This window comes from Corvus cornix, chromosome Z, assembly GCF_000738735.6.
Source record: "Corvus cornix cornix isolate S_Up_H32 chromosome Z, ASM73873v5, whole genome shotgun sequence".
Taxonomy (NCBI): domain Eukaryota; kingdom Metazoa; phylum Chordata; class Aves; order Passeriformes; family Corvidae; genus Corvus; species Corvus cornix.
The window spans coordinates 42,177,409-42,196,287 of record NC_046357.1 but is presented as its reverse complement, the minus strand read 5'-3'; the positions used below and the strand labels follow the sequence as shown (position 1 = coordinate 42,196,287).

At 38.0% G+C, this 18,879-nt stretch overlaps 1 protein-coding gene across 4 annotated transcripts; it reads right to left on the bottom strand.

Annotated features, from left to right (window-relative positions):
• Nucleotides 1-3,024: 3,024 nt before the first annotated feature.
• On the bottom strand, nt 3,025-18,674 carry CAAP1 (caspase activity and apoptosis inhibitor 1). 4 transcript variants are annotated; one of them, XM_010401355.2, is made up of 7 exons: nt 18,322-18,410; nt 17,596-17,786; nt 17,094-17,294; nt 15,508-15,592; nt 14,839-14,914; nt 10,528-10,601; nt 3,025-6,197 (listed from the first exon to the last, which is right to left on the bottom strand). In XM_010401355.2, exons 2-7 carry the CDS (start codon nt 17,605-17,607, stop codon nt 5,854-5,856), a joined length of 792 nt encoding a protein of 263 aa, XP_010399657.1. In that variant the 5' UTR covers nt 17,608-17,786; nt 18,322-18,410; the 3' UTR covers nt 3,025-5,853. The 4 variants fall into 4 exon arrangements, with proteins under 4 accessions (XP_010399657.1, XP_010399655.1, XP_010399656.2 ...); XM_010401353.2 differs by lacking the exon at nt 17,596-17,786 and having other exon boundaries at nt 18,322-18,674; XM_010401354.3 differs by lacking the exons at nt 17,596-17,786; nt 18,322-18,410 and adding an exon at nt 17,975-18,074.
• Between the last annotated feature and the right edge of the window lie 205 nt (nt 18,675-18,879).

Genomic DNA, 18,879 nt, shown 5'->3' with positions numbered 1-18,879 from the left:
AGAAGGTGCCTTCAGTTAATTTTCCAGTACTACATCCTCTCGAGTTCCAGTACACCTCTATGTCAATGCCCTGATGAGGCCTGGAAAGTAAGTTGGAGAGGATATCAAGCAACATATCTTAATTTTGCCTGGGATATACAGCAAATAGTTTCCTAAAACGATAGTTTAAGGAGCGCCGTATTTGTAGCAAAGCAGTCTTACATCCTGTAGTAATACAGGAACTGGTGCAGTCAAAGAAACAGGGGACTAAAGCAGAAGCACTGGGATATGAAGTGTAACTGGGATATGCTCTGTATAGAAAATCCCCCTTTATGAAGAAAAGAATGCTACAGTTGCTAAATCTTGATGGCAAGCAGACTTCCTGTCCCCAGTTCCAGCAAACTGGGTTATTGCATCCCGGGTCTGAAGAGCTACACTACAACTGAAGTAACCAGGTCCCAGCCTTTCCACTCATCTCATGAAAATGAGAGCATCACTTCATCCTTCAACTTTTCAACTTTATATCTAAGTACACAGATAATAAAGTGTCTTTGCTCCTATCCTGTATTTGTCTAAATTGCAAGTCATTCCCCTTTACTATTCTGCTCCTGTTCACCGTATTATGTAGGGAAAAGTACTGCTTACAAGTTGTTTATACAGTTTGGACTCTGCTCTTAATACATGACTCTCTGAAACAGACATTGTTGAAGCAACACAGCCCCCTAGTGTGGATGTAATCCAAAAGTTTAATTCACACACAATTATCAGGCGCTAATTTTCACTAGACTACACACAGTAACAATTACACAGACTTCACTTCAACAAAAAACCTCTAACAAAACAACAACAAAAAAGAAAAGTCAAAACCATACACATAGAAAATCTACACCAGCCAATAATCAAGAATGTAGGTTTAATAAAGATTTAATAGCTAAAATAGTATACATTTGGAGCAGTTCAGCTAACATTTTCGAGTGAAGGCTTTCAAAAAGATAGAATTAAATCATTTTAATTCTGATGCCTCATATCTTAAGGACTGGAAGAATGAGGGGTATCACTTATGTAGTATAATCCAGCACCATTTTCAGTAGTTGGATTTTCACTACTCGTTCTGTTGTGCCCACATAGAAAATTCAATTGGAATGGTGCCCCAGGTTAGAAGCGGATGGGCAGGATTCCCTGCATGAATGAGTTTCCTGATGTGGTTCTCTACATATCCACATAAACACTAGCTGCACAACAGCAGGGAGGAGACCAGGCCTGGGAATAAGCAACCTAACCAAAATGTATGCGTAGTTCCTCACCAGCATTCATATTCAGCTTAAATGTCATTCCCAGTACTCTGTTTCTGCCTGCCTTTAAGGCTAGCGTCAACATACTTAGACTGAACACACTTTTCTAGTCATTTCTCATGTCCTGTGCTCCTCTGGTGCCGTTAGGAGACTTTATCTGAGTCTGCTCCACTCCCAGTAGATATGCTTTCAACACAGGCATGCAGAACTGCACACAGTATTCCAGTGAAGTAAAGCTGAGAATTCTTAAGTACAGTTAGATCGACTGGAGTCTAAAAACACAAGATGGGATGCAAGACTTTAGATTAGACAATTCACAGTGTAATATTTTCATCTAGAACAACTTTGCACCAGATACAAAAGAAAAATTCAATTTTGAGACTGACAATAATCAACCGATGCCATAGACAAAAAGTTTTCACACTGTTTAAAAAAAAATATGATGCAGTGAATGAATGAATGAACATGTTCCATTCTCTGATTATTTTGGGTTTTGGGGTTTCTTTTCATATTTTTATTGTGCTGTATAATGCAATAAACATGTAATATTTAGTTTTAAGTTTTCGGGATCTTTTCTTACCTGACTACAAAGTTGCTTAAGTGATATGTGGCTAACCCTTCCTACAAGCCGTAGATTTTTCTCCACCTTTTATGTATTACGTTTACATATTTCAATATTAATGCTAAAAAAGGCCCTTGAAACATGAGATTTCAGCCCCTCCCCCACAAAATCAAGTACTTTGACACCTATATTTGGCCACAAATAAGGTAAACAAACCTTTTTTCTTCTCTACATGTGTTGCAGATTGACTTAGCAATAAACATGAAGGTTGAGAGTACTGGGACTAAATTGCAGGAGTTTTTAATCAGTTTTTAATTTGGTGTCTATGCTCCTAAAGTTATGCTGTTCTTATGTTTCTGGATCAATTAACCACCTCATCTCCCTTCCTGACTAAAGGGCTTATTTCACAATTAATCTTCAATTATCTTCTGTGAAAAGGGCATATTTACCAGCATCAGTGATCTCATAAAGCTAAATCAGTGCTTATAATTTTAAGATCGGCATGTAAAATGCTATACAATAATTTACTATGCACTCATGCGCATAAAGCCTTTCTTCAGTTGCTGTTTTTAGAAAAGGGCTGGCATGCTCTACTCACAGAAGGAAAAAAAGTAACTTGTTACAATAACTGCTTTTGTAAACTGATATTTAAAAAATCATAGTAATAACCAAGCAACCATTTACACTCTTTAAAGCTCTGACATTGTATGGAATCAGCTGGTGAAAGGTCATTTTGTCCCACTACAAGGTGCCCCTGAAGTGGCTGCTGTTTTTGAAACTGTGCTCCTTTATATACAGACAAGGTTGCAGGGAAGTACTATCTAGCTGGCTCCTTTGGCAGGACTGACAATGCAGTGCTGAACGGCTCCTGTTTCACGTGGCATTTCAACAGTATCCAGTTAGAACAGCAGCATCTCACATTGCCTGCACAGATTATCTGACTCCCTATTTTTTCAAATACACTTAGGAAAAACCTGTAGTTATCAGTGATCAAAACCTTCATTTACTACAATTAATAATTACAATATTTTCAAACAGCAAAGAACATTATTTTATAGCTTAAAAAAAAGTTACGGCACCAAGTCTCTTACGCAAAATATTTTTGAGAGCAAATACTATATTGAAAAGAGTGTTACAAGTGGAACTAATTCTTTTCTGAGGAAATGCTTGTGATTCACCTCTCAAAACTGGTATCTTGAAGTCTTTTTATTATTCTCTATGAAATCACCATAACAGCAAAGCCTACAAACAGAAATAAATACTGTTGGCTCTCTGTGGAGTTATACCTTTTTATTTATCTAGTACACAATCAATCAACTCTCCTCCTCCTCAAAAGAGCACTGTGCACTATGACAACAGCCAAAATTCATTAGAAAATATTTTTGTTGCAGTCCGAAATATAATCAAGATCTTTTTCATGCTGACCAACACCCAGTGTATAACCTTGGTTTCCTGACAAAATGGTTGATTAAAACCCAGTAACACTATCTTAAGGTTTCATAAATAATTCAATACATTTTACATACAAATTGCCTCTTCTTCCAAATGAAATAATAAATTTATTTTTCAAGGAAAAATCACAGACATATTTAAAAGTGGAAAACAAAACAGCTGTATAATAAATATTTTAAATATAGTGGATTTTTTTATCTCTTCAGTGATAAAAATCAATGCAAGAACACACATAAGTTACCTGATCTGCTTTTAACCTAAGCAGCAACAGTACAATATCCTAAAAATGAATTAGCACTTGTGTAATCAATCACATTAAGTACCTCATATAATTTTTTTTATTTTATTTTTGTAAACAGCTTAATTGAATTTTCTTGGAATCCTTCTCATCTTTTAATTTCAGATTTAATTAGGCTGTAATTACAAATCTTCTGTCACATGCATAGTAAACCTGTTTCATCTCTGTCACACTACATGCTAGAGTTAGCATTTGCAACTTCTTGATACAGACCTTGAAATAATAACCTTTAACAGTTCAACATGCTACAAAATGCACTTTTAAGGGTGACCTGGGAAACCAGTAGGAAAATAAGTGCTACACACCTCCAGAAAGTAGGCAGTAGAAGGTAACTACATTCTAGTTTATCATTTCTTCCAGCAGTATTTTTGTTTTACCAAACAACTACAAATGTGTTGTTTTGCAACATCACTGAATGGACTTCGTGTGGCTTCTTCTGGTGACACAGGAAACGCCCTTGCAAGTGAGCTTTTGCACTTGCACAGCAGGCAAGGTGAGGTATTTAGTGCCTTAAGGATCTAAGTGTAGCAGCACTAAAATGTATCTTTGAAGTCTAACACAGCTCCACCAGCCTATGACTTTGGAAAAGAGAAGATTGCACATCCAGGTTTTGCCAGGTGTCTTTCTCTGTTTACTTCTTTCGTTTCTCTGGACTCAAACAGAACACAAGCTCACCAAACAGCTAAATGAAATTAACCAAAGACAACACACACAGATTTGGAGACAGTAATGTTACCTTTTGAATTGTGTGTATATATTCTAACTTACACCACTTACACCCTACATTTGCTAAAATAATAGAAAAAATGCTGATGCTGTGGATAACACTACTATCAGGTACACTTTACCCAGGCCACTGATATCACTTAATGAATGCACACTGTAATTTTCTCAGCTGTATTTAATGAAGGTTTTAGTTTATTATCAAATTTACACTGCACTAACATTTTACAATACTGTTGATTCTAGAGGAAATCAATCATACTTAAGAAATAGACAAGAATCTTGCTACAGAAAAGGGTTTAAAAGGAAACAGGAAATAAGAAAGGGAATAAAGAGAAGGAAGAAAAGGGATAAAATGGAAGAATAAAAAGAAAATTATAAACCTTAAAAGAATTCAAAACATAATATCTGAACAGAATAAAGTTTGCAGTAGTATTACAAAATAGCATAGGGAAATTATCTCTCCTACTGTTGCAAAGTATGTAATTGGCTAAGTAACAACCAAGGAAAATTCATGAATAAAATACATTACACATCATTTTACTTAACGAAGACTACAGTTGTAAACTTCATACCTTTAAAGAAAAAAATTGGTGTCTGCATGTGTAAACAAACACGTAAGTATTTTAATATGCTTTGATTAGCAGCCAGATATAAAACCAGCACTAATTCTAAAAAATTAAAATAATTGTAATTGTTGTAAGATACTATAGCATGAAAATTAATCCTAAAATTCAATTTACTTACAAAGGAATACCTTGAAGTGGATAAAAATAGAATTTGTATTTTAAAACCTCATAAATAAATTAAATGCCTTTTCTAAAAAAACATACTGACATTAGGTGGATTTTCGTACTTTCAGGGGACATGAAAGTAGGACTACATCAGTTTTATCTTAAAAGCTCAAGGTCTTCTGAAATGTTTATTTGCTAATTATGTCAAATATTCAAAAGAAAAGCTTTACAGTTAGGAAGAAACTCTGCTTTCTTCAGTTATAATACAAAAGATAAGAGTGGAAAAGAGTGACAAAACTATGTGATAGTGTAAAAAACTCTGCTCTTTCAGGCACTTTCATAACTCTGAAAATAACACGTTCAGCTGTGTATTTGAAAGGTAAAAAACCTTCCCTTTAGGAATTCCCATTCCAAAAAACTGAGTATGCTTTTAAACATATCATCACATTTTAATTAGAATACCTACATTATGATGAGATGGGCCCCAAGAAGAATTAAGCAACACTAAGTTGTAAGTTTCTACAACAACCCTTCTGGGAGGCACCAGGTTCCTGGCACAACTCTATACATGGTGTGACTCTTTGAGGAGGTGAACCAGCACAAGGACACCTCATCTCAGGGAAGAACCAACCTCTGTTTGTGCATGTCATGGAAGCAGCACACTAAAGGCAACAAAACCACAGAACCATAGGTCAGGAAACACAACACAGTCTGAATGAGGAATGTCATATCCAGCCCAAACATACTGCAGCGCTGAAGAGAACAGACACCACCTTTTTCGAAACAAATACTGAAAATGAAATCTGAATGGTCTTAGGGCTGTTTTTTGACATCACCAGCTTTCATCAGAGCCTTAATAGCTCTGGCCCTCATCTCGAGCTCCAGAAGCTCCAGCTGTTGTGCTGATGGCTGAACATCTTCTGATGGAGGAACAGCTAAGGTTGCTGCTTTGTGCTCCTTTGGGCTGGACTCTGCCAAGCCCAGTATCTCATTCACACTCTTCTCAATGTCCTTCTGAAGGTCATCTATCTGACCAGCTCCACTTCTGAGAGTGCTCTCTTGCACATCTGGGCCATCCTCTTCATTGCATGGGCCTTCTATGTCACTATCATATGCATCTGCATTTATGCTGAGGACATCACTATCTTCTCCCTTGCCTGTAACACAAACATAACAATCATAGAGTTGCCTAACACAACTGTTTTTACCTCAACTTAAAAAATCACTTCTGCTTAAAGCATTACTCTGCAAATTAAGAGAGTGAAAAGAAATCTGTAAGATAACCAATTCTTCTTCTTTTTCTCCTCCAGCTTTTAAAACTGAGCTTATTTATACAAGTGTTAACGCATTTTTATGCCAATCTAAAAGAACATGCAGTATAGCAAAGCAGCGGTACCAGAAAAATTTATTCTCTCCTACAAAGTTACATGATCTATTTTCCTAATTAAAATGTCATAAGATTTTATATCAAAGAAACCTTCTGCAGTGTAAAACTGATTTTTGCTTATCTTTTAAGTAAACCTAATTTTCAGAATGCAACTTCAAAAATTACACTCAACTATGTTATTTATTTTAAGAGGAGTGGGACTATAGCGAGGCATAACACTAAAAATTAATAGAAACTCCACTTATAGTGCAACTACTCTGAATTTATCACAAGTCTTACAGATGTATTTAACTCAGATGTAAAAACATGAAGGAATTTGACTTTGGTTTTTAACGGTGGCTGAAAGTTGGAGTTTACTTTTAAAAACATAATTAGAAGAGGAGGCGGTGCAATAAAATAAAAGCAAAGCTCTGTCAGAACCTAACTGTTCTCTCAATTTGACTACAGTAAGACTTGCTTTGACACACTGGCCTCAGAAGTTATTGCTATTTCACCAGCTTTTGTATCTGTGGAAACTTAGAGCAGGATTGGCTCCTGCTTAAAATGAGTAATGTATATTCAGGTGATGGTAAAGTTACTGATTATAAAGACTTTATAATTGCTTTTGGTAATACCATTTTTACCACTTGCACAGGAAAAGCAAGCCTTAAAAAAAAAAAGAGTAGCATACTCACTACTTAGAAAGCTATAAATGCAATTTTTCTACTTAAAAAACAAAGGAAGGCAGGAAAGGAGGATCAAAATATCTCAAAATGGTTTTATAAACAATAGTAACACTTTAAAACATTAGAGTTTATGGATTCAGCTTTGAAAATTTTTTGTACTATAGACACATAATTCAGTTACTGACTCCTAATCACTCCATATCAGGCTATGATTTGTCACAGCATTTAAGTTCAGATTTAAGAATTCTGCATACTCACCCTGAGAATGATTTAGGATCTTTGTTATCAGTCCAGTACCTCCTAACACTGGTTTACTTGACTGTAAAAAGCAGCCATAATGCTAGTAAATACAGCGTGTTTAGAAACATACACAGCTAAGGTATGTGGCACGTCAAAAATTCCAAAGGAAGCTAATAGGAAAGCAGATGCAGCTCCTGAAAATGTTATGTTAAGACATATAAAGGAGTTTACAGATAACTTTTCACCTTTTCTTTTTGCAAGACAAATCACAATTTTAAAATAATAAAATCTAAAAACCTAAAATATAAACAAAGCTAAAGAAAATCATCCTCACAGCAGCGTGTATAAAAACTACTCATGAGATGAACATACAAGGGTCTTCTTTGATCCTAAGTAGTCTTGCCCTGTTCCTACTGTGACAGTAACTTCAAGATTAATATTTCAGTTTCAGATGCAGTTTTCCCTATTTCCCACACCATTTAGTCAACTTTGAACACTCTTTTTAACTTTACCTTGCACGCCACAATGGATGGGAAAGATCATAATGGGAAACAACAGGATTAGAAATGGTAACTTTTCTGTCTTACTTCATAGTATCAGTCAGTATTTACCTAACATGCTGGTCAACCAAGCAGCGTTTCCATGGGTCAAAAAATCAGGTGCATCAGTGGATCAGAGTTCAAAGACTGAAACTTCGTATCTGAGCCTGCTCATCCTAATTCACTGCCAAAGTTAAACTGACCTGTACTGAGTCTGGCTGGGGTGGAGTTAATCTTCTTCACAGCAGACTGCATGATGCTGCTTTTGTATTTGTTTCTGAAATGGTGTTGATAACACAGCAGTTTGGCTGCTGCTGAAGAGTGCTTGCACAGCCTTAGGGCTTTCTCTGTTTCTCACTCTGACTTCCCAGAGAGTAAACTGGGGGTCTGCAAGAGGCTGAGAGGGCCAGACAACCAGAACAGCTGAGGCAAACTGACCTAAGGGATATGCTCCACCATATAACACTGGCATTTGTCTTCCCAAGTACCTGTCATGCATGCTGTGTTTCTGCTTTCCAGGGAACGGCTAAAAATCTGGCTGCCGATGGGAGATTGTCTCTAATTTTGCTTTGTTTCAGCGCACAGCTCTTGCTTCACTTACTGAAGAGTCTTTATGTTGACTCATAAGTTATTCTCATTTGTTTTGCTGATTGTCACCTCTACCCCACTGGGGGACAAGTAACTGAGGTGTTGGCATGTGCCTACTGCTGGCTTGGGTCAGCCCACCATAGGATTCTTTTTGGAATTAATTGGTCACATTAAGAAGAAACAAAATATTAAGTCACTCACATCTATCCCAGACTTGTATGGATGAGAAGCTGGGCAGAACAACCTTGGGTTCTATTTAGAACTTGAAACCTCCGAGACTGTGTAATTCAGTGCTCATACAAGGGTTTTGGCCTACAGATGTTTAATGAGCTAACAGGCTTTATTTCCCTCTTTTGCACCTGTGTTTTTACACAGTAATAAGGATCATGGCTGGCATTTCACATTATCTTTTTCATTTTGGTAACTTTTACTTTTTCCTTCATCTACAGTTGAAAAATTCATTTTAGCACACTTAATTACATTTAAAAATTTTATTTTATCCACTTCTGCTTATCCTCTCATTCTCTCTTCTTTTTCCCACAGCTTCTCAGGCTGCAGTGCAGGAGAATGACTGGAGTTATACTTTCTAATTTATATGATATTCTCAAAAGTTCTTTAAAGCTAACATCTCCACAGAGTGGAGCCACTGTTATAGCCCAAAGCCACCATGATAATCTGGTTGATTAAGTCATAAAAAACAATGCAATCACCTGCAACAGTCCATCAATTCCCTTTGATAACACAAAAGTGGAAGAAACCTGCAGGAAATCTGTCGGCTCTAAAATTCCTCCATATAGTACAACAAGCAACATTTAAAAGATTCTTCATAGTCATTGCAACTCACTCCTTAGAGTTTTGATGCTGTTATGACTCCTTCCTTTTCCATTTAACTCTTCTCACTAACTACTTCAGAAAACAAACATGTTTCACAATGTTATTCCAGGAGACAAAGACAAAATTCTGAATTGTGAAATAGCAGTTGCAAGAAGCAAATAAAGTTAGAACTTTGCAGAAGAGAAATGTAGCTTAGAAGAATTTGCAACATTCTTTAACCGGAAATGCTATTTCTGATGTTTCTGCATACAGCCAGCCAAAATGAAAATAAACAGACCGAGACAGAAACACCTACAGTTCTAGTGCTTCATGCACAAACTAACACTGGAAATTGTTATATGTGCTAATTTAATGACTGGAATAAAACAAATACTACTGTGGGCTAAAAAAACTGTTTTCTTGTGTGGAAAGAACAAATGCGCACCAGTAACTTATTTGCCTTTGCATTTTCTATTCTGCCAGTCGCTGTAGTACTTGAATGTCTCACAAGCTGAATTTTTGCATTTAAAAAGAGAAAGTACACAAGACAAAATGTTCATTCTCAATGATTCAAAAATTTGAGTGTGTACATCTACTTGCACTGACTTCAAGTAAAATAAGCCAGCTAACACAAGTGCTGGGTGTCAAGCACCATTTCATTGGACCTCAGCTCTATACAATCAAACAAAGCAAGTTATCATATACCAAGACTGAAATAAATTACTAAATTACAAGCAGTCCTTTGGAAAAGTTATTATTATGGATTTCTGTGAATGCAAAAACAGACTACTGTACACTCGTATGATCATCTCAGTGTAAAATAAACCTGACGGTCATTTCAACCAACAGTAACAGCAGTATTAGCAATCACCTGCATATCAAAAAACTTAAATGAAGTTCCTCTTCAGCTGAAAAACTAGATACGAGGAGCCACATGAGCTCTGCAAGAACTTCAGTCATGTTCCAGAAGCTAAACTAGGAAACTCTGAAGAGCTGCAGTTTGCTTCCAGCTGCAAAAAACCCTCCATTCCTATAGAACTAAGAAGCCAAAGTTTCTAGAATGTCTTCTTCAATGTCCCCATCACCTTTTCTGGAACTGTACCTGCAGGAGATGTTGCAACCCTATGCAAGCTGATTTCTAAGAGGATGCTTCTCTATGACTGCAGCCACTGTTCACAAGAGAGCTGTCAGCTACCTGGAATTAGTCACTGGCCAACATCAAGAACACAAAATTTCAGCTTTCTCTACTGCATACCTTGTTTTGATTCCTGACTTTCCAGCTTGTTGTCTTCTCTCAGAGAAGAAGTTGAGTCTATACTGTTGTCCTGTCTGGAAACAATTAAGAACATTTTAATCACCATAATTTACAATTTAACAGAACATTTTTAAGAAACTAAAAAATTATGAGGTGGTAGGCCAATAAGACAGCTACAGTAAAATAAAGACAGAAGGAATACACAGAGAGCTAATCTGAGCACTTGAAAATGAACTTTTCTTGTTTTGCCTTGTGATACGCAAGGACAAAGCAATTATTTCCACTACATCCTTTCCTTTTAGAGTAACAATCCTCAACAGTTATAACTGAGGAACCACAGCCAAGTAGTTATAAAGGAAGAGGCTCCTCATATTAGGAGCTTTTCTGTAAAACTCAAAATAAATTGTCACATAATTAAATGCTTTTGGAAAACAGTAGTTTCTGCTGTACTAAAATACTATTTATTGTCTTATTTTGAAAGTAAAAAGGTATTTTCATGAAATTATCACCAGCCCATCACCACCCTCTCCTAAACCACAATCATTTTGTTTCACAAAGTGATACTTTTTAAACTGAAACTGTTTACAACTCAGCTATTACAATGTATTCAGTACTTGCGTTTCTCTATTTCTCCTATTTAAAGATTTCTACCATTGACCTGAAGTGTTTCAACTCTTTACACAAGGGTAAGGAAGAGACACTTCTGTGAAACGTTAACGTCCTTCACATACTTCACACATACCAGTTACACAAACTGTGAAAATAAGGTAAAACATACAGGAAGGACACAGGTGGAAGGATCCAGAATCACAAGAAGAGTTCAGTTACCTCATCTGATGAGCATTTTGACAATAGAATTGCCAAATTTCTAAACTGAATGTTGGTGCGGCATTGGTTTCATCTGTAGTAATATGGAATCAATGCAGCCCTCCTGCCCATGGGAACTTAACAACACTATAAAAAGGAAGCAGTATTCTGATATCATGGATGTAAATACAATGATTAACAACTTGTTTTTCAGTAATGGCCTTTAGGGTTTTCCTGAAATTGAACACATATCTATTTTCCCCATGCTCTGCAAGTTGTTTTTTAACATGTATCCAATGGTTTCAACAGGAGGGGGAACACCATAACATTTCTAGACATCGTGGTCTGAGAGGCAGTTATTTTCATTTCTATTTCCTTTTCTTCAGTGACAAAGGCTACATCAACAGACTCTCCTTTTTCTCCCACTGTTTTTAGCCATTGGAACATAAATGCATAAAGTATCATGCAATAATTAATTAAGGAGAATAAACAGGTCAATACACTTGGCTAGTGAATCCCTGGACCAGTCTGTTGTACCTATTTATTGAACCTCATGGCTACACTAACTTTTTTTCCAAATGAGATGACAATAATCTAAATACACTCACACATGTGTGCCAGCAACTGCAAAGGGGACCACAGGTCAGAAGCACTTGCAGGACTGTGCTGCCAGAAATCAGACAGAATGAAAAATGTACACTTCCTCCAGGATTTTCAGTGTCATGCAACTGTAAGCAAATACTTGTAATTCACCAGCAAACCTCAGGCTACTCTAGACAACAAGCAGGATGAGAGGTCTGGGACTAATGTATCAAATAGACAGTAAAATCAAAGGCCAAATTCCAAAAATAGACCACGTTCTGCAAGTAGGCAAATTGAGGGACCATAATGGAGCACTAGATACCCCAGAGATTAACAGCATCAGCTACTGGGGACAATCACAGGCCTGCACCTGCCATCAGAGAGGCCCACGTGCACAAGGAGGTCTATACAGCAACTAGAGAAAGAATACAAACCTTTTGGGCTTGTGTGACCGCAGCTGGAGAGAGATGCGGATTTTGGACCAGTTACTGGTCAGCAGATATAGAAGGAACCACCTGGTTTGGGGTTTTTTTGTTTGTTTTGCTGTTGTTTTTGTTTTGGGGTTTTTTTTCCAGCAACTCCTAACAATTTGTTACATTTAGTTAGTTAACTCTTTACCAAAATTAGGTTGTGATATACCCTGATCATCACTAAGAGTAGAAGCTGCTTAGGCTGTCCCTGCCCATATCCCATGCTCCTTCACACACATGCTCTATCATTTTAAACTGATTAATCATCTCTCCACTGGAGAGCAAAGTGTTCCTTGAAAAAGCCTGATCTTGCATCAGTAGTATCCAGACAACAGATTTCACAACTCTAGTATCACCTTGAGATCTGATGAGGAATTGTAACCATCTCTTTGAGAGAAAACTCAGTGACCCCCACAGCTCAAATATTGACTGTGAAATTATCCACAACCATTTTAACAGCCATGTAAAAAGAAATTACCAACTTTAAAAAAATCACACATTGAAACTTGTGAAGTTTCCTCCTGATGCCTTGACTTTAATAATAATTGCAGCAAGCCAACATTCCTTTAGAAACTACCTACTGTCAACAAAAGAATTTTTAGGATGCAGAAGTACTTTTATAGAACGTTTTACTCTGAGAATTGACTGGATTGGACTGCGTTGCTGGTGAACCTTCATGACTTTGTTTCATAGGCAGGCATTTTGCACCATCTACTGGCCCAACAGATGCGTTTTAAGTTCACAGTTCAGTCTGGCTTTTGTTAGCCTTGTTTCGTTTGCTAGTGAAAAACATTTTTTTCCCTAATTATCTGTACTGTGGTATACCTTTAAGAAAGGGTAACACAATGCCATGTCTTCAAACAATGGGAGAAGAAGATAAGCTATTCTAAAATTAAGGGGCATTTTACAAATTTAATACTCTCTTCTTTCATGCTACACTACTAACTGACAACAGTAATTTGGAGTTTCTCCTTTTTGTCAGCCTTTAAAGATATTTCTCCCCCAAGACGACAGTTAAGTTCCCAAACAATAAACTCAGCACTTTTAATTTATTTTTCTAAACAGAATAACATTTCCATGGTATGATCTTTTCAGCAGAAAGAAGATAACTACGGTTAAAATTTGTTGACAACAAATATTGTAAATTTAAATTTACCTTATTTTATGTAGAGCATGCATTTCACGTTGGAATGCGCCACACCAGTGTAATGCTTAACTGGGCTCACACATATGGTTCTATATACAGGTTGCTACAGGAATTTGTACAGCTCTCAAAGACCTCTGGGTTTGAGGGTGATTTGGTACCAAACTCCAGTAGAACATGCAAAGTGAGGTAAAAACTCAGCAAAGGTTAGGAAAACAAGGACTGGCAGAGGAGCAGATGGCTAAGGATGAAGACAGTAGCTCTGCAGTACAGGTGGTGGGGATTAAAGACAGGATCAGAAACTAGGTGTCTGCTAAAGAAAAATACTGACCAGAACGTGAAAGTTGGATTACTGTTACTATCTTTCCCATCCATTTGTTCTTATTTAGGAGGTTTATATAAACTAACCAAACCAGTAGCTAGGAGGTTATGTTAATCTGCCCATCTTTAGTGCATTGTCTTGTACTGCCTCAGAGTCTTATTAAGTGCGCCCTGAACCTGTGGACCAGCTGTAATCAGGTCAGTATTGAAAACATAAAAGCTTATAAATCTTTTAGAAACAAGTTAGCCTCACTAAATTTGATGTATTGTGCGTGATAACTAGTGTAACTTTCTTTTTCCCTTCATTACTTCCATAGAAACTATCAAACGGGTGAACTCCTGACAAAGAAATGGTCTTTAAAAAACAGACAAGCCTTTTAAGAAAAGGTTAAAAAAGTGTTGTCTTTTACAAAACTGACAGATGCCAAGATAAGAGCAAGAAACCAGAAGCCTCTGTTCTTGAAACACTACATTCTGTAGCACCCCTTCTACAGAGTACATTGAACAGGTAATGAGTGTCAGTGCTGCTTCAGCTGAGGCAGGAATGAAAGGCCAGAACAAAAATTAAAGAGAAGGGATAAATCTCAGCTGAACTGAAAATATACTTAAACAAATCACAAACCTATGTGGGAGGGGTTTACTGATTTAGCTCACACAAAGACGTTTAACCTAAATCACACCACTTCTGTTGCAGGACTTGTGAATTAAACATTCACAAGTGTGAATGTTTAATTACCACAGCTTAGCTGATGGATGGTATGTCATTATGAATCCAGTTATGTGCCCAAGACACACTAAATGTCACTAAGTGACATCATGTCTGTAAAGTTTAGTGCTTGCTAGTAGTCACAGTTCATCATCATTCAACTAGAATAATTAATTAAGGATATAGCAATTTGGTCTCTCAATGATATATTTGATAATTTCTCATGAAAAATCTCTGAATTGTTCAGTCTCCTTAAATTAAGTGTTTTGTCTTTTACTCACTGACTGACTGAATCACCTCCAGTCTTGTCTCCTCCATCTGCCTCCTCGTCAGTATCAGAATCAGCTCCAATCTTGCCTAGATATACACAGTTTCAAACATGAAAATTTAGGAAAGTGATATAATTAATACTACGCAATTAGGTTTACTCTTAATTATTAACTCTATTGCAATCAGCAGAAGAGGATTTTTCCCAGTTAAAACAGAACTTCTAAAATTAGACTTAGTCAAAACCAAAACACTTACTTACTTGTGAATCTTCTGTTAGCTACACATACATTTATACTGGATTACAAAAAATCTGATTAGCTATTCGTACTACAATACTATGGGTGCCAAAAATAAAGTACAGAATTAACAGCAAGATACTCTGGAGCTCTCAGACTCGAAGAGTTTCACTTCATTGAGAAGACAGCAATATGTTTACAAGTAAGTTTAAATATCCCTTAAATATCAAGTGCAATAAGGCCATGAAAAGCTGGAATGTCATATCCTTAATCAAAGTACATGAACTGTGTGCATTGGTGGAACTGAGTGATTATGTACACGCTAATATATACTTAGTAGAGTGTGTCTGTATATATACATATATATTTAAGTAGCTAGAAAGAGTGTAAATCCGGTTGAGGTATTCTCTGGTGTACAGTGGAGTCTAAAAGTTTCATTCATACCTTCAAGTATCTTCAACAGTTTTTTTTCAGATAACAGCTCCAACTGCTCCATGCAAAGTCTTTTGATTTCATCCATGGAACAGTTCTAAGAAGACAGATAAGACAGACCACAAGCTACTAAAAATTTCTGAAAAGAGAGTAATTACAAATGTAAGCAGTAGTCCAACTGTAATGAAGAGTTAACTTGGATTAAACATCCCCTATTCTGATCTGCATTGATGCAACTGCTGTAGAAAACCAGGTGTTTCAGTTTTGACAACTACAAAAAATAGCATATGTGTGGGCTTTGTCTGAAAAATTAAACAATACACACTATCAGTTACTTGACCTATGGATTGGAGTTTTTACTGCAGCTTCAACACAGAGCATCAGGAATACCAGACCATATGTGTGAAGCATGGAACAGCAAACAACTGCAGACCTGGTTATTCCTAATTCTCCATCACCTGGGGGAAGCTGGGTTATGCAACCAAGCTTGCAAAGACCAGAGGCAACTGTTGAATCCAAGTTCACAAACTGGAGAAAATAATGCTAATGACAACATACCAACAGTTGCATACCACAGCACAGAAAATAAAGTATGCAAACTGTGATTTCTCATGCTTGGTACATACCATACATTGCCACAAATTTTATTGGTATTCCAGTTACCTTCACATCTCATACCTCTCGGTGACATAAGAGTGATAATTTCACATTTTCAAATGAGCTATGATACCACGTACAAGTACCAAAATTAAGAGCTGCTAAACAGGTTGTAACACTCACAGTCCTGCTGTAAGTTTGGTTCTACATAATCAGGCAATTTCCCTACAAATTCAGTAATGTCATTCCTTCCAGCTTCTCTACCTCTTTTTCTTCTGCCAGAGATGAGAAATGGATAAGCCTGTGTGCAATTTACCATGTGTTTAAAATGAAGAAGTTCTGTCTCACTTATATTAATAATACACCTCATTAAGATAAAAATGAAAGAAAAAAAATTTACAACTACGAACAAACATTACACAGACATTTCACCTGCAGCCTCTTTATTTTTACTAAGTCCTATTGTTCATAAGACTCAAAAGGCATATATTCTAAGCCAGTAAAACTCCAGCTTTAGTTCACAGGAGTTACAGCAGCAGAAGCTGTTTATGAAGAATGGGCTTTATTTTTTTATCTCAGACATTGCTTTAATACCATACAAAGAAAATCAGTTGACACAAACAGAAATCAGTACTTTATTTACAAATCAGCATATTAATTAGTGAACAACACTACTGAATTTACTCCTCATAATCATGAAAATCCTTTTGCATTTAACTAAGCAGTACAAAGAGACAGTCTAAACATAAACCTAAAGTTCAGAAATGGCTAAGCAGTAGCAAAAGGAGTAACCTGGAATAACTATAGTAAGTCTTTAAAAAGTCTCACTTCCAGACACATGGTACTACTTAAGGTACTTGACTTCGTAGAAACTTCTTTAGTTGAGAAATATACAGGCAACTTTTAAAATGTAAATGCACTAAGCTTGAAAGATAAGTATTCTTTGTTATGCAAGCATTCAAGATCATACTAAGTATATAAATGGTAAATGTACTTGGTACCTTTAAAGTATCAGGCAGCATCCTCTGTAGTTTCTTCTCCCCTATGACACAGAAACACTGTTGAAGCATTTCTTTTTTGTCCCCAATGTAGAAACTGACAGGTTTGAGTGACACAGTGAGATCTAATCCTCCTTCTTCTATATCACTGGGTTGTTCAGCTTCTTCCACTTTTTCTCCAGAGAGTACATTGCATTTTGTTTCCTAAAACCAACAAAGGCACATTTTCTAGTGAATTAGCGAAAACAGAAACTTACACACAGTAAGGGGTTATTGTAACTTATGCTTACAATAATTTTCCCTTCATAAATGCAAGGTACATCTTAATGTAGACTTTTCAGGTTCCAGTGTTTCATATTGCAAGGTAACTGCATTAGAGAGGTTACATTCTTTATTACTGAAAACATTCTTGTGCTAGGAAAAAGTTTTAAAGCTTCAAGAAGTGAAAAATACTCATAAATATTAATTGGGAAATATTATCTGCAAATACTTAGCTGGTGCTTACACATGAAAGCATGCTTTAACGCAGAAGAAATCCATCTGATTTGCTGTGCACTTAAATCATAAAGTTCATCATTTACAGCGACCCTGCTAAGACGGAAATTGGCATACAATTCCCGGTGTGGCAGAGTCTTCGGAGAATTAAAATGGGCTTCGTATTAGAAAATACATCCTCCATACATCAGTGGATGACCTCTAGAATAAAAAAACTAATTAAAAAAACCTAAAAAAACAAACAAAGAAACAAAACCAAAACGAAACCAAACCAAACAAAAACAACCAAAAACACCACCAGCCAGAAACATCTGTCAGCCTCAAAATTCACTTAGGCGTGCATGTCACAACCATTTTTTGCACACCAACACATCCTTGAGAAGACTCACAATGCCACACGTATGAGAACCACGACTGGGGCCACCCGAGCTCGTACGCCGCATCTCTTACACCCGGAAAACACAGAGCGGCGTCCCCGGGATGCGCGCGGGGCGCTCCGGGGCTCGGCCCGCCCCGCCCGTGTCTGTGCCTGTGCTGCCCCTCCCCGTGCTGCCCGCCCGGCCACTCCCTGCAGCCACACACCGACCAGAGTGACTGAACCCGGCCCTTCCCGCAGCCAGCCAGGGCAGGGACAGCAGCCGGGCCTCTGCCGCCAGGACGCCGCGGGATTGGGACGCCCCCGGGAAGGCAGACGCGGCACGGCACCGCCCAGACCCCGCAACTCCGCCCGCGCTACCTCCAGGGCACCGTGGCTGGACTCGGTGCTCCGCCGCTTCCTGTCGCTGCCGTCCAGCCCCGGGGCTCCCTCCGGGCAGCAGGAACGCGAGCGGCGCCGCTTTTTCTCCTTGGAAGACTTCCTGCCCGGCATGGCCACACGCGCGCACACCGCGCGCCGCCACACGCGCGCCGCTTCCGGCGGGACACGCGGGCAGCGCCCCCTGCCGGCCCCGCCCTGCGACCTCCGACGGCGCCGCTCTCGTGGTCGGAGGAGGCCGCTTAATGTACGGGGGGATGCCTTGGGGTTAGCGAGGCCGGAGCAAAACTGCTGCCTCACATGGGCACGCCACCCGTTTACACAAATATCAGTGATCTAGGGCATAAAAAACACGTTTTATGATGAGCGGCTGAGGGAGCTGGGGTTATATAGTCTCCAGAAGAGGAGGCTCAGGGGTGGCCCCATCACTCTCTACAAGTCCTGAAAGGAGGGTGTAGTGAGGTGCGGGTCAGTCTCTTCTGCCGTGCCTGCAGTAAGAGGACAAGAGGAAATGGCCTTAATCTGAGGCAGGGAGATTCA

Coding starts and splice junctions, on each gene's coding strand:
- CAAP1 (XM_010401353.2), bottom strand. CDS start 18,453: ATGCCGGGCAGGAAGTCTTCCAAGGAGAAAAAGCGGCGCCGCTCGCGT. Junction 10,602..14,838: donor GGAGGTGATTCAGTCAGTCA/GTGAGTAAAAGA, acceptor AATTGTTTCCAG/ACAGGACAACAGTATAGACT. Junction 6,198..10,527: donor AAGTCAGGAATCAAAACAAG/GTATGCAGTAGA, acceptor TTTGTGTTACAG/GCAAGGGAGAAGATAGTGAT.